Raw genomic sequence first — 14,648 nt, forward strand, 5'->3', positions numbered from 1 at the left:
AATCTGATAATGTATTAGGTCGTTCGAAAAGTTTCTTTCGTTTCATAAGATGATAATAGATGCACATTTTTTGTTTTATATTGTTTTATCGAATTACGTATGATCCATTTTGTTCTATCAAAATAACGGTCACAACGTTCGACAGATTAGCTTTCATGTTTGTATAAAGATGCATCGTTGTAAAAGACGTGTCTGTAAAGGAAAGACACTTTTCGGACAAGCTAATATTAAACGCAGGCGAAAACGTACGCGACAAGACGTATAAGATTACGCGGTGTCGTGAAATGTGAAATGGCGGCATTAACAAACATAACACGTTATAACGAACTATTAATTAAGACGTGTAAATCTAAATCTGCCGCGTTTCAAGATACATGCAATTTCTCTAGGTCAACTTCTCGTGTTTCCTTTAACCGGTCTTTAAATATATGGAGGGTTGAAGATTATCATGCAGTAAGGCAAGATGTTGAGAATTTAGGTTTAGCCGCGTACTCTGACTCTTTGAAGTATCGTAGCTCTAATTCTGTAATAAAATACGTAACATAATACAATACATAAAAATATAACGAATTTTTTACAATGATAAAGGCGGAACGCTGTTTTATCAAAAATTACAATGGTCTGGTTCACAGCGTTGTGATTTTCAGCCTTCCGCATTTACTTATAAAATTTAAAAAATGTTTCTTTAATCGAAGCATCATAGACAATGTTGGCCCAAACTTCTCACATAAAATCTCTTCTATTCTAACCGATTCAATACTGGAAAGTTTCACGTTAAAAATAAGCGTAACGAATGTTTGAATTATCCTCGATTATCGAAGATATAAAATACATCGCAATGCAGTGAGCTGCTGCCTATACAGACCGCGAGAAATGCCTGGAAGCTCCGATATTTTGTTACTGCTCGTTAGCAGAAACAATTCTCGTTAGCTTCGGCCATCTACTAAAACAAAACAGAATTATTCTTATTGACGATAATAAACGATAGCGTACGTTGAATAAAGTGTTACAAGGTACGAACTGGGGCATAATTATCGGTGAACCGGTAACGAAACGAAGGAGTGGACTTTTCCAAGAGAAAGAAGAGCCAGTAACTTTCGTCCGACGAACCCAATAAAAGGAAATAACCTCTGGACGTCACACCGAGCTACGACTAAAGCAATTTATCCGACAAGATAGACCCTTCCTCCAACGTTCCGATTAGAACTTGTACCCTCGAGTAGCGTTTCGCAAGAACCAACGAAAATTTCAAGCCTGCCCTCGCCGTCTTGTTAGTCGTTGGTTTTCCCCCGCGAGCACTTTTCTCCTATTTTAATAGAACTTGGAGCAACATTTCTATCGTCGTAAAACGCCAGAAACGAAGGTTCTCCCCTTGTTTGAACCTCGCAAGAATATCTTTATCGTTACTCAATTTCATGGTTGTAATTACAGACTGCGGGCAAACTTCGTGGCGAAAAGGTTTTCTTATCGTCGAACCAATTAATTACTCTAACGTACATATCCGCTTTTTAATTGTCTGGCCTGTTACGCGCGTACCGTTAACATCCGGCAGGAATTTTTAGTTAAACTACCCTCGGAAGCGAGAAAATTCTCGGAAATTCATTCAACGAGATCGCAGGGTCTGAATTGAATTCACGAATACACGTGTCCCTTTGACGAGCGCAAAATGAAACATCGTTTAACGAATATTAATAAAATTAGTTTTCCAAAAAGGAAAAACATCTTAATCTTTTGGTTCAGTCGTTGTTTGTAGCAACGAAATGGGAAAGATTCGTCTGACGAGGGAATATTTCATTCGCAAAATTTCTACCGTTTATAAATACTCATAAATGGAAATTATAGTCCTTTATTCGCTGTCATTCGTCTTCGTCGAAAATATATATCGTTTTTCTCGTAAACGGGCGCTCTTTATCGTGTAATGAAAGCAAAATAGTTAGGGGAAATACTAGCTATATTGGACAATGCCTACGCAACGTTTACAACGTAGGCGTTGGATCACGCCGCGTCGCTTTCACTGTTGCGCTGTCTGACCATAAACTGATGTTTTCACTTCGATTAAAGCAAATTAGAGATCCAGCTACGCTAGCCAATTAATTGACACTTCGCTGGATATGCTAAGAATAGATAAATCTAAATAAATCTATGACGATGCGAGTATCTTTTTCATGTTGAAATTTCGAGGAATTATTTCCATAATCATTGAAACATGAGAAAATAAGTGAATGGACGCGGTGCTAGATGAAACTCTTCCTCTTGCTACAAGACCGCTCTGCGAGCAAAATTAATCTTATCGTTAGTACGTATCCTACGTGTTTATGACGTCGACCAACTGTTTCGAACACGTTTCCGCGATAATGCGGGTGGTTGTTCGTGACAACGGGCCACGAAATCAATGCCTCTGCTAGATTCGACATACCTGCGGTGAATGAATATCGGTCGTTCATGCGGCCAATTGATAACGATTTCGCATCGATATAAATCAACAGTGAACTGGAGCAAGGATAAACGGGACCAGCAAAGACTTTTTCAACGATTAAACCAACAATACGTATCAAGAAAGTCAAAAAACGAATTTTATCCGATTAGTCAACGATCATATCGATATGTTGAAGATTTAAAAGAAGATATATGTATATATGTATGAGCCTCTCTGAAGCTAAACAGATCAATTCAAATGAAAATTTAGAAAACAGCGTTTATAACATCATCGCTTTTTTGTATTTTCCAATTTACGTAATTGATGAACGTGGCTTCTCAACGACCCATGTAATAATAACATTCCTCTGTGTGTTTATTCTCTCATTAAAATTTAAATCGGAAACAGCGAGAATATCGACGCTAAATATGCTTGTTTATATCGTTCGACAACTTTATTACTTGCAAATTGTACGTTCGGTATGTATATACATATGTGTATATATATATCTAAGGGGTAGTTCGACTGGAACCTAAACGATAACATATAAATACAGTGACGTTCTTTTTAAACATTTTTTTTATTTCTGAGCAAACTTATCGATCGTCCAAGAGAAATTTCATTCTTATCCTAGCATGTTCACCCTATCCACGCTCCGAACAACACTCCTTCACCCCAGATAAGCAATTTCCTTACCACGGTCGTGTACGTGCTACATTCGACGATATATGTCAGTGTCAAGAACTCGTGCTTTTGTGGCCTAGCATTATTGCGTGGTAATTATATCGTGGAAATTATTTCACGATCAATTCCATCGTTCCATCGATTCTAATACTATCTCACTAAAGAACGATACTCGGCGTAATCGTATTTATTCCAACCAAAGTAAATTCATACTCTGTTCATAGATTCATTGGAAACAAATAACTCACGTATCTTGTATTAAAATATAAACAACAAGGTTTCTTCGTCTCTCTCATAATATCGTTATGATAGAAACGACTATTTTTACCAGCAAAGGTCGAGAAACTTACCGGTCCAAGATTGAAAAATCCATTTCTAGCTGCCACACGATCGGCAACATGTCTTTCCGCAGGTTGCCTCATCTTTACGAGAAACGTGTTCGTAAACACCTCTGCACTGCTGCCGGCGCATAGGAGCGCGATCATCGCGAGTAACATCGTGACAGACCGGTGGGGTACGCTGATAAATCTCGCACTGTATCGGGCACTGTACTCGGTGTACGCGATGGTACTGCGATTTTCGAGCTGTCAACCACCTCCACGGAAGGGGAAGCCGATGCCTTTTTCTCGGTGGTAGTAGCGACGCTGGTGGCGTTACCAACAACGTTCGTATCACTGGTGGTGAGGACGTCGGCAGGAGTGGTGGTAGAATCGTGTGAGTCGACGTATGAGCTCGCCGAATCGAGGGCAACAATGCAAATGACACGTGTTCTTCCCATGCTCGTCGCTGGCCGACTAGCTTGCTGCCGTTTCTCGATCGAACCGCTCGACCAATCAGGAACAGGTATGCGCGGCAGTGCAACTTCTGATTCGTCGAACACGTATGGTGGGGATGGGCGATAACGTGCGCGAAAATAAAGCGCGTAGAACAAATTGAAATATCACATATTCAAATATTTGAATATTCAATGCGTTTAAATTTGCTCGTATTATAGGAAAGAATTTATTACTGATCATAAAATTGTTTCACGTGCGTGAGTGGAAACACCGCGATGTGCTCGAATCTGACGTCACGTGTGTATCGATTAAACACACGTTCGAGTAATGGCGCTCGACCACTAAACATGCGCTATAACAGTTGCTCTTAAATATTTACGTGATCTATTATTATTTTTTCTTATAGCAGACTTATGTAAATTCTTTACTTTGTTCGTAATTGTTTATAGATATTTACTTAAATCTTTCGATAACCACGTTAACGCTATTGCTTTTGAACATACTTGGTTTCGCGCGATTTCCTAAGTGGTAGAAGCTTTTACCAGACATTTCTAAATATTGTATCTTTCAGAAATAACAATTTATTTGAATGTTTTAATAGTTGTGGATTCGTTAAAAGAATTCCTATAGCATAAAGTTTAAGTAGAAAATTTCGAAACTACAAATTTTTTATCAATTTTTTAACAATAATATGTAAATAGATTGTACTGAATGTGCTACTTTTAGTAGTATATACTCAACTGTATCAGGCGATGGAATAACACTACATAATGTACACTTACATGAAAGATAAATAAAAATACTTTTATAGACAGGTTTACAAAACGATTTGGCATTTATTCTGAGTTCTTAAACTTATTCTGTAAAACTAGTACACATTACAATATATGTTACAATCAAATAAATATATCTTTTAACATACCCGTAGTATTTTAACATGACAAGTATTATTTACCATCCGTGTTCTCTGCAGGGTGATACTAATTTCTTTAAGAATAACCTAAGATTATTAATGCGATTAGGTAATTTTTAAAAAAATCTTTCTGTATTAAAAAAAACTTTTTTTATTTAATAGCTCTATATTTATGTGCAGTTGGAATCACAGAGGAATGAACAATAGGCACAATAATTGTATATAGAACAATATGGTATTACGACATAGTGAGAGGTACTTTCATTGACTCCTGTAGTTAAAGAATACCAGTCTTTCACCTTTTCACAGACTTTTCTTCTGGATTTTCTGATATAGTACCAATTGATCTCCTATTCGTATGTCGTAATTTTCTCTTTGCTTCGAGTCTCATCTTTGCCTCTAGCCGTTTTCTTTCTATTTCTTCTGGAGTACATCGTACTGGCTGAGACTCTTTCATGCTAGATAAATTGCTAGTAGATTTGTATTTAACAATACAATTGCCACCTTCTTTTTCGTTTAATCTGTTAAGTTCATGCGCATTTTCCATACCATTAATCGATGGAATATTATTATTTTTATATGGGTTTTGACCTTTTACAATTGATGATGAAGTACTTACTGATGTAGTTGAATATGAACGGACTTTTGATGCGTTTTTATTTTGATAAGAACATAGATCTGATAGACATTTCGTTTTAAAGAATTTTCTGTTTTCTAAGGAATTTTTACTAGGAAAAGAATTTTGTATTACTTTTTCATCAGTTATAGTCTCAACTTCGTCTACTAAATCATCTGTAAAAAGCTTACTTTTACAAGGGGTTACTAATTTCGTAGCAAAATTACTTGGCATTTTTTTATTAATTATTGGATTAGAAATAAGTTTGAATGCTTTCTTGGAGTGATTTGTATTATGGCTTGAATTTGAGGGATTAAAGTCATATTCTGATAATCTAGACAATAATTTATCATCTTCTATGCAAGTTGCCAAACAGTCGTCAAAGGAATCATCTGGAAAATCTAACATACTCTTATCTTGCAATGTTTGTTTTCCATGTGATACATTTGTAACATTATTCCTGACATTCTTTGAATTAAACGTTGAAACATTTATGGTAGAATTCGTTTTACTTGAATTATTTGAATATGTTTTTAAATGTCCATTTGTACTAGTTAAAGAAGTTCTAGAAATATTAAAACTTTCGGAGCATTCACTAGACGTATTAGATGTGATTAAACAGTAAGTCTTCTTTTCAGGGGTAGAAGACACTTCTTTTTTCTCATTTATTGTAGATAATTCTATTATTTCATTCTTTTTATTTTTACCTAAGTTCAATTTTTGTTCAATTTCTTGACTACATTTTACCATTGAATCATCAATTGAATCATCAAATAAATCTGCATAACTTGCAGGGTTTTTGTTATTACTATTAATAGCAATAGAATCCATTTTTGGTTTACAATCCATTATCATATCGTCACTACTATTGCTATCCAATTCTATTACTAGCGTGCTGCTAGTTTCAAAGTTTGTATTATCTTCATTTTCAATATTATGATTATCACAATTTTGTTGCATGCTTTTCATCTTTTCGCTTAAAGCTTTCAATTCTGCTGTCAGTTTTCCAATATTTTCTATATTTTCCATTTTCATTTGCTTCCTTTTAAGTGGCTTTTGCAGTAATGGAGAATTAGAGTTCCGTTTCTTTTGCAACTGTTTGGTTCTTTTTGGTGTTTCAATGAGACTGTTTGATGGTGCTTGTTTGTCACAAGAACTTTTAGTACTAGATGTCTGCCAATCCCAAGCAATTTCATTACCTCCATCTTGAGTACAAGGTATTGAAGTTGGACTACACCGATAATATAATTCAGGAGAATCTTCTACATCATATATTACATAATCCTTTTTTTCAATTGGTGTGTTATAACCACAGATTCGTGAATCATAAGAATGTTGAGGCGAATTATTTCCTATATCAACCTTCATACTTTGTTTAAGTGAACCTATAACTCATAATTTACATTATTAAAAGTTAATTAATTATATTTATAGAAATAATATTAATTAATTACCTTCTTGTACATTGTTAGTTTTACAATTTTCTTGTTGTACACTACATTTTTTTTTTGAGTTTTTATATTTATTCATTATTTTTACAAAACTAAAATATAAAATAGAATAGCAAATTAACTAAATCTGTCAATGCTATCAAATGCTAATATCTTTATACTTATTTAAGAGTATAAATATTCGAGTTTTTATGTTTTTCTTTTTTAATTTTTGCGTAGACAGTATTTGTTTTTGTTCTATATACTTTAAATTTAACAAAATCACAATAAAACTAACAAAATATAACAACTAACAAACTCCACAATTCTCTAACCTTACTTCAACCTTTCTCATACTAAGTGAAAGTAGTCACTAACAGCCTATTAATGTATTCCACTATCACAATTTATTACTCCAAGATAAATTCATAAAATATCAAGATCACAACCTTAATTTTTGTAAATAATTATAACAAGTACTTTTCATGATTTATAAAAGACAAAACAATAACGGGCCACGGTTATTTGATCTTAAATGATAAATTTAAATTTCCCGCAAAAATTAATGTAATGTCAAACTTCAAATGATAATACTGAAAAATATATACTTCCTTCAATAAATGCCAATAGTTTACATCTCTAGGATAGTATCCATGAGAAAGTTTCTGAAAGTATCAATGTCAAATATATAATTATACGATAATGTTAAAAGAAAGTTGAAATAATTTAAGGAAATTTATTCTGGGCTTATAAAATAAAAATACAAGATGAAGCTTGAATTATACAACGATATAGTGGCAACAATTCGAAAATTTCGAGGTTTATCAAAGGATTGTAGGGATGTTTTAAAAGAGAAGTATAGCGAGTAAGATTATTTTTGGCAAAATCAATTCTTATTTATTATTCACTGTAATAAAGCATTAATTTTTCTTTTATTTAGTATTCCAATACATACATTATACAGTATATTATCTTTAGAAGTACAACACAGAATGAAAATTAATCATAACAAGTTATTTGGTAATAATAAAAACTATTATGATACGTACGTATATTTTTCATTATGTTTTTAATATGCTGAATTATATACACTGTCATTATTAAGTAATTTAAATAATAGTTACATAGAAGCTGTACAAAATGGAGAACCTGTTGGAATTTTATTGAAAATGGCAAAGGATATTGGTGCACCACCTGCATTATTAGCCAGAAATGTTCTTGAAAAACATTGTGGAAAAGATGAATCTAATGGTAATTTATATATGATTTGAAATACCTTACAATAATATGTAATTTTTCTTGAATTGTAAAAGATAACATATTTTTAGTTTCCCGAAATGAAGTTAGTAAACTATTTAAGGATACTACTCTCATACAGGACAAAGATCTTGCATATGAAGTCTATTTGGTAATAAATTTAAAATAGCTAATAAATTAACTAACTTAAGAAATAATTGTACTGTATAATAATTAGATAATGTTTTACAGTGTATATTATATGACAATTTGTATGGCCCTATATCAGATGCTGTGGGAACGTACGTATTATGCCATTAAGTGTATAAATTAGTCAGTTGTGCATAATCTTATAAATTAAATTTGTAGTTCTGTAGGTCAGGAATATGAATTAAAGTTGCAGAACTATTTAATAGAACGAAATCTTGCATTTCGTAATGAGAAGCATTTAAGATCAAGGGGATATGATAAAACTCCAGACTTCAAGCTTGAAGTACCAATTGCAGTAAATGGTTTTGTAATTAACTGGATAGAATCTAAGGCAAGATTTGTAAATACGGAAATACATCAGAAATATATCAAAGAACAATTTTTAAGCTACTGGAACAGATTTGGTCCAGGACTTGTAATTTATTGGTTTGGATTCTTAGACAATCTAAATGAACCTAACGAAAAAAGATTTATCATCATGGATCATTTCCCAGAAGACATTACATACATGGATCCTACTTGTATTAAATCTACAACTTCGTAATCATAATGGGCGTAATTTTTTAAATTTTAATAATGCTAATATTATATGATACTGGTACTTATCGTATGATAATAAGAATTACTGTTAAATATAAATAGATACTTTCGTTAATGTCAACTTCTGATATTTTAAAGTTATTTAAAAAATGTTCCAACAAGTAGGCGTCACGTTTTTCCTCTTTCCTTTATAACTAAACTACGGTTAATAATATTAAAGATCACAATTACAGTAGTAAAGCACATGGTATATCGCGCAAGCGAGCTAATACGTTTATTTATATATCGAGCTGCATCTGGCCATAGGCGCCGCTACTGTCGCGATTTCAAAGCCAGTATGCAGTGTCTCGAACAGCTTTCAAGTGCTTACTAATATAGCACAACAAAAAACCCAAAGAAATAAATATCAAAACGTTTTATACTTGTGAATCGGTCTGTAATACAAGAATAATAAAACGTCACATGCCTGATAAACACAACGTAATAACAAACCCAATAATATTGTAAATGAACATTTCAAAACTAGAAAATATTAATTGCGCAAATTAAATCTTCAAGATGCAGTTCGATAACACCTGTCATTATTGAGAGTCATTGCACAACCAAAATTAGACGAAAATTACCACGTGAATCTCGTTCTTCCTCACTGTACTTGATTCCAAGAAACGTGAGACCGGAAAGATCGAGGTAATGTTTTGAAACTTCGCCAATAAAATCATTTAAATGATCAAATTGCACAAAAATTTGTGACTGTGCATTAACAATTTTGTTATTACATAAAAATTTTTTCGAATTAAGTTCGCAAAATAATTATCTACATCCAATTTCATAATAGTGATGTTACTTGTTAAATGATTTTTAGTCATTTGATAAAAAAGCAGTACTCTTAATTTTAATAGCAATAAAAAGATGAGTAAATAAATACAAATAAACAAACACTGACATTGAAAGTTAAATGCAAAATTATCATGTGTCCTTGAAATATGATAACATTGATAAGTTATCCAAAAAAAAATACTTTTGTGGTAAATTTCAAATCATAACAACTGTCAGTGATCATCTGCACTTATTGTGACACGTAACCTTGACCTATTTCACCCTCGTTCTAGATTTTCATAGTTCAAGGACACTTCGTATACATGCGTCGAATTGATTTCCATTTACAAATAAATTTGAAAAATTCTATAAACGCAATCGGATTCGATTTCCCAGCAATTTTCTTTTGAAAAAAGACGCAAAGCACCAATGATAGCTTTACGCTAATCTTATCGAGAAAAATCACGATTATTACATTTCTGTTAATTCTTTAAACATCTTACTCATCAATGATCTTTTTGATGCTAAATATATATTCTTCATTTTCCATACAATATTCGCATGTGTAAAATTATAAGATTATCTATTTGTATAGTATCGTGATATATTTAATAATAGGATGGCTGAGAAAGTAACGAAGAATCAAAAATTGCATGAACAGTCAATGAAAACCGCAATACAATCTCAACTCTCCAAAATAAAAAAGGAGGTGAAGTAACCAATCCTTCAAAGTTGCTGTTTAATACTTATAATTTAGAAAATTAACGGGCATTGATTGAATAAATCAAATTTCGACATCTCTATAGGAAGAAGAAGAATTATGGATATCAGGGGAAGAATTGTATACGGAGGGTAGCAGTGACGAAGAAGAGTACGAAGCGCAATTACGATCGCGCCACAAAATCAATAGCAATCAATCATCACGCACCTCTTCGGCTAATCCTAGTGTCGAACGACGAGGTCATTCACCTGTTCCATGTGAGATCAAGTCGAAATCAGACAATTCTATGGGTGCTCGTAAGGATAATATTACTGAAAATCAATTTATGCTGAAATTTGTATCGCAATATGACAAAACCTCGTCGAAAGATTCGAGTCGAACGCCGTCAATGGAATCTCCAAGATCCGATCGTCTTCCTACAACGGAAACATCTATGAGTTCAGTTACAAAAGATTTTTCTGAACTTTCAACCACGGAAGACCGAATAGAAAATATGGAAATTTCATGGAAAGCAAACAAAGGTACCTTCGTCTTACCTAACTCTAGTAACGATATAAAAAAAGAGACAAACAAATGCTGACATATTGAGAAAGTTGCATTTTCATTGTTATATTCTTATTAATTCGTTCCAAAAGTGTTTATTCTGTTCACTATGTTCTATATACTTACGTAAACTATTTAACCTGAAATAATTCCTTAAATATTCGATTTGATGTTGCTTCCACTGCACATCTCAACATTTTTCGCTATGTACTTCGTTACATACATACATAAGATTCGGTAAAACAAATTGTACTTAATTAGAGTTGTTACATAACAATGAAGAATTGTTCGGAAGTGAATGGGATGATGACATTAATATTTCAAATATTGCTGCGCAAGATGAATGTATACGAAAAGAAATTTTAGAAGTGGAAAATCTTGATAACGTTATACACGTAATGAACGATAAAGTAAAAGTAAATTGCTTGTTATTGTAAGATGAAACACCGATCATTTTTTTAACACTGTAAGCGAAAATGTTTTAATCATACTGCAGAAAGCAATCGAAGAAACTGTATTGTATCAATATGAAAATCGAAAACGGCTAGAAAAAATGTTAGAATCGAATCCGTCTGAAACTGGTAAATTAGCAGAAAATACGCGGCAGTTCTTTTACTTATGTCCCAAATATACAACCCTAAATACAGGTATGACAATAAAGTTATAATGCGCGAAAGAATTCCATAATAATATATTAATCAAGAGATTATTGGATATTTTAAATAGTATATATTTTATATCTATATATCTAATATTATTTTTATTTACATAATTAAAAAGTCTAACAAAAAAATTGTATTTTAAAAAATTGCAAAAGCTAGAATTTCGTAAATGTAACGACTCGAACATATTGACCGAGACGAATAATTATGAACGGCGACTATCTCAAAATAAAGATGGTATAAATCTTTTAAATCTTGATAGCAAAGTAAGTTATATTAATAATCGTACTGTATGAGAATTACAATTTTTCATTTATTTTTCTCAAACTTTATCTCTTACCGGAAAGGATAAATGGGAGTTTATTGATTCAACTTATTATGTTGAAAATATAAATGATGTAATAGAAGATTCTAGTAGTAATCCATATATGATGAATGCAGAGATGAAAGAAATGTTATTAAAATTGAATAAAAGAGTGAGTTAGAAGAAGTTCAAATTAATCAAAACATTATTTTAAAGTAATAAATTTTTCAGGAAAATTTATCTAATAAACAAGCATCTCTAAAAGAAAATGACAGTATATTTGATATAAATAATGCAATTTCGACATTTGATAATATATCAACAATAGAAAGTGTGCAGGATATTTATAATGATCTTATAGATGAAGTAATAAAGGAAACTCAAATTATTAATACATCATCAGCTGTAAATGTCGCTGAAAACGAATTAAACATGTAAAATGGATCATTTCTCTAAATTTATATAATTAACTTCATACTGTTACAACTTTGTCAAAGTGTATTAAGTAATAGATATATTATTTACAATATATATGAAATATTTTTTTATGAAATTTCTGTACATTATTCGAAATATACAGGATACATAATATTTAGTTTGCGGTGCCTATTCATACTACATAATTGAGGAATTTAAAATTATAAATTTCTATAAACTCTCTATGGTTAAAATACAGCTATTAATATTTTTTGATTATGTAATACTTTTAACAAAACAAAAAATTCTCCTGAAATAACAATTTTCTTTTACTGAACACAATATGTATTAATTCTTTTGTACAATTATTTCCTATACAAGCTATCTTTCATTAAATTTTATCTTTTTTCCTGTTTTTATCTGATATTGTGTATTTATCATAACTTTTTGTTGGGTCAAAAGGTTCCCATCGACTGGCAGGAAATATATGTTTATTTCTTTCATACCAAGATCTGAAATCATAACATAACATAATCAAATATAATTAATCATATACATACAAACATCACAAATAATGTTAAAATAAATAGTACCTAAGTAATACTTTTCCAGCATGAGATTCTTCTGTTTCAACAGAAGCATCATGCATAACACGGATATCATCATGAACATCAAATGTAAAAAGAGGCCCACTCTTTCCCCTTGCCTAGCAAAAGAATCGACTAATAATTTTTCATTTTAACAATATCACACATAGGTATATGAACATGGCTTTCTTATACTACATTTACCTTTGTTACTATAAAATCATAAAATGTATAATGATGTGGCAAAATAAGATCTTCTTTGACATACATTAATTGATCAGCCATGACTGTTTTAAGTTCACTGAATTCACGTCTTAAAACTTCTAAACATCTCTGAAGAAGTTGATAAATGGAATTACCTGCCAACAGTGCGAACTAATAACAATTAGTATACAATTATTCTTTTAATAAATTTAAAAAATATTATAGTTGTAATAATTAAACCTTTACCTTTTTTCATAATAACACTTCTTCTGTGTCCAGAACCATCCCAATAACTGAAAGTAATTTCAATCTCTTCTTCTTTTAATGCATTTTGTTTTCTAGCCCACTCTTGTCTTAATTCTTCCCTTAATCTGTTCTCTTCTTCTTCTCTTTCTCTATCAGGCAGAAAACTTGTATCTACATCTGGATTTTTTTTTATTTTTTTTATTACTGGTCCAATATCATTATCTTTTAATGTTTCTGCTTTTGATTCTACCTCCTCTTCAGAAAGTTCTACTTCATCTTCATCTAAATTAAACGACAAAGCTTGTATTTGTTTCTTCTGCTTATTTTTTTCAGCTTGCTTTGCAGCTAGGGCTCTTTCTTTTTCTTGTTCCTTCTCACGTTCCTTTTGTGCTAATTTCCTTTCACGTTCTTTTACAATATTCTCTTGTTTTGCTTTCATTTCATTTAAGGTGACTAAACCAATAGTAGAGGTTTTCAACTGTTGTTCAACTGCATTGTAATGAGTTGCAAATTTATTTTCTATGTTATGAATCTTTAGGTCATCTTCTATTTTCTTTTTCCTTAATTCTATTTCTTGTTGAGCAATTTCTCTTTTTTTCATCAATTGCATTGCTCGGCCAGCTTCGCTGGCTGCTCCTTTATAGTGTGCCATATTTTCTAATGTATGTGAGAGAAATATTTTTCAAAAGTCTTGTTACTTAACACTGTTAAGAGCTGTAAAAAAGCACCATATTACATACACATCCTTTATATTAACTAAATCATCGCTAACTTTTACTAAGATTGATTTCTACATGAAAAAACGAGAGATTGGGGTTAGGTATAAGAATATATAACAAATATATTTCAACTATATGTGACAAATGTACTTTTAATATTTACAACTCGTTAAAAGGAGTGTCTGCTTTAAGAAGAAAAACTATTTTTATTACACGGTAAGTTTCTTAGTAATAAAAAGTATGTAACTTACCAAATTTTCTTATTCATTAGAAATATTATTAGTTGTAATTCATGTATATTTTATAACGTAAATATTTCTCACTAACATAAAAAATATACAATCACAACATCATCCACACACTTCCAGATTCTGACTTGAACTCATGGACATAGACTATCGACTATACAGAACACGGTGTAATGTATATTATGGAATATGAAATATGGAACTTCGTGTCTCTCTACTAACAAGGCACAGAATTTACATAGTACAGATGTAATATGCAATGCTTTTTCGTATCCCACGTTTTGAAGGTTACTCGTTCATATACATTTATATCTGATACAACTATGTTTTTAAGTTTAAAGTCGATGTTACAAGTTGTAC

General features: G+C 31.6%; 5 protein-coding genes across 9 annotated transcripts in view; 2 read left to right on the forward strand and 3 right to left on the reverse strand.

Annotated features, from left to right (window-relative positions):
• The window catches only part of LOC122567793 (neuroendocrine convertase 2-like), a 39,411-nt gene extending 35,518 nt beyond the window's left edge, over positions 1-3,893 (reverse strand). Inside the window, 2 exon segments of the mRNA XM_043726794.1 lie at positions 3,451-3,639; positions 3,642-3,893. Coding sequence (XP_043582729.1) covers positions 3,451-3,639; positions 3,642-3,878 — 426 coding nt within the window. The 5' untranslated portion in view covers positions 3,879-3,893.
• Positions 3,894-4,692: 799 nt separating this feature from the next.
• Positions 4,693-7,276, reverse strand: LOC122567799. Of its 2 annotated transcripts, XM_043726816.1 has the most exons (3): positions 6,860-7,276; positions 5,409-6,790; positions 5,177-5,310 (listed from the first exon to the last, which is right to left on the reverse strand). In XM_043726816.1, the coding sequence occupies exons 1-3, from the start codon at positions 6,933-6,935 to the stop codon at positions 5,275-5,277; spliced, it is 1,494 nt and encodes a 497-aa protein (XP_043582751.1). In that variant the 5' UTR covers positions 6,936-7,276; the 3' UTR covers positions 5,177-5,274. The 2 variants fall into 2 exon arrangements, with proteins under 2 accessions (XP_043582750.1, XP_043582751.1); XM_043726815.1 differs by having other exon boundaries at positions 4,693-6,790.
• Positions 7,277-7,455: 179 nt separating this feature from the next.
• LOC122567809 (CDAN1-interacting nuclease 1) lies at positions 7,456-8,942 on the forward strand. The gene is made up of 6 exons (XM_043726841.1): positions 7,456-7,700; positions 7,776-7,880; positions 7,956-8,086; positions 8,164-8,243; positions 8,324-8,373; positions 8,441-8,942. Exons 1-6 carry the CDS (start codon positions 7,603-7,605, stop codon positions 8,823-8,825), a joined length of 849 nt encoding a protein of 282 aa, XP_043582776.1. The 5' UTR covers positions 7,456-7,602; the 3' UTR covers positions 8,826-8,942.
• A 176-nt stretch (positions 8,943-9,118) lies between these two features.
• Positions 9,119-12,636, forward strand: LOC122567816 (myb-like protein V). Of its 3 annotated transcripts, none has more exons than XM_043726849.1 (4): positions 9,119-9,508; positions 10,256-10,346; positions 10,444-10,879; positions 12,099-12,636. In XM_043726849.1, exons 2-4 carry the CDS (start codon positions 10,257-10,259, stop codon positions 12,110-12,112), a joined length of 540 nt encoding a protein of 179 aa, XP_043582784.1. In that variant the 5' UTR covers positions 9,119-9,508; position 10,256; the 3' UTR covers positions 12,113-12,636. The 3 variants fall into 3 exon arrangements, 2 of the variants coding, with proteins under 2 accessions (XP_043582784.1, XP_043582785.1); XR_006316894.1 differs by having other exon boundaries at positions 9,126-9,508; positions 10,444-12,039; XM_043726850.1 differs by having other exon boundaries at positions 9,288-9,301; positions 9,380-9,508; positions 10,444-12,636.
• On the reverse strand, positions 12,383-14,635 carry LOC122567807 (protein FAM50 homolog). 2 transcript variants are annotated; one of them, XM_043726836.1, is made up of 5 exons: positions 14,511-14,635; positions 13,322-14,035; positions 13,076-13,230; positions 12,878-12,990; positions 12,383-12,796 (listed from the first exon to the last, which is right to left on the reverse strand). In XM_043726836.1, exons 2-5 carry the CDS (start codon positions 13,971-13,973, stop codon positions 12,676-12,678), a joined length of 1,041 nt encoding a protein of 346 aa, XP_043582771.1. In that variant the 5' UTR covers positions 13,974-14,035; positions 14,511-14,635; the 3' UTR covers positions 12,383-12,675. The 2 variants fall into 2 exon arrangements, with proteins under 2 accessions (XP_043582771.1, XP_043582770.1); XM_043726835.1 differs by lacking the exon at positions 14,511-14,635 and adding an exon at positions 14,292-14,496.
• Positions 14,636-14,648: the final 13 nt, after the last annotated feature.

This window comes from Bombus pyrosoma, linkage group LG5, assembly GCF_014825855.1.
Source record: "Bombus pyrosoma isolate SC7728 linkage group LG5, ASM1482585v1, whole genome shotgun sequence".
NCBI lineage: Eukaryota > Metazoa > Arthropoda > Insecta > Hymenoptera > Apidae > Bombus > Bombus pyrosoma.

What these genes read in the sequence shown, in the direction of transcription:
- LOC122567799 (XM_043726815.1), bottom strand. Translation starts at nt 6,935, where the DNA reads ATGAATAAATATAAAAACTCAAAAAAAAAATGTAGTGTACAACAAGAA. An exon ending in AACTAACAATGTACAAGAAG is followed by an intron (nt 6,791 to 6,859) that starts GTAATTAATTAA and finishes TATGAGTTATAG; the next exon opens with GTTCACTTAAACAAAGTATG.
- LOC122567809 (XM_043726841.1), top strand. Translation starts at nt 7,603, where the DNA reads ATGAAGCTTGAATTATACAACGATATAGTGGCAACAATTCGAAAATTT. An exon ending in TTAAAAGAGAAGTATAGCGA is followed by an intron (nt 7,701 to 7,775) that starts GTAAGATTATTT and finishes TCTTTTATTTAG; the next exon opens with TATTCCAATACATACATTAT. An exon ending in AATAAAAACTATTATGATAC is followed by an intron (nt 7,881 to 7,955) that starts GTACGTATATTT and finishes TTTAAATAATAG; the next exon opens with TTACATAGAAGCTGTACAAA.
- LOC122567816 (XM_043726850.1), top strand. Translation starts at nt 10,257, where the DNA reads ATGGCTGAGAAAGTAACGAAGAATCAAAAATTGCATGAACAGTCAATG. An exon ending in TCTCCAAAATAAAAAAGGAG is followed by an intron (nt 10,347 to 10,443) that starts GTGAAGTAACCA and finishes ACATCTCTATAG; the next exon opens with GAAGAAGAAGAATTATGGAT.
- LOC122567807 (XM_043726836.1), bottom strand. Translation starts at nt 13,973, where the DNA reads ATGGCACACTATAAAGGAGCAGCCAGCGAAGCTGGCCGAGCAATGCAA. An exon ending in AAGTGTTATTATGAAAAAAG is followed by an intron (nt 13,231 to 13,321) that starts GTAAAGGTTTAA and finishes CACTGTTGGCAG; the next exon opens with GTAATTCCATTTATCAACTT. An exon ending in GCTGGAAAAGTATTACTTAG is followed by an intron (nt 12,797 to 12,877) that starts GTACTATTTATT and finishes TTATGATTTCAG; the next exon opens with ATCTTGGTATGAAAGAAATA.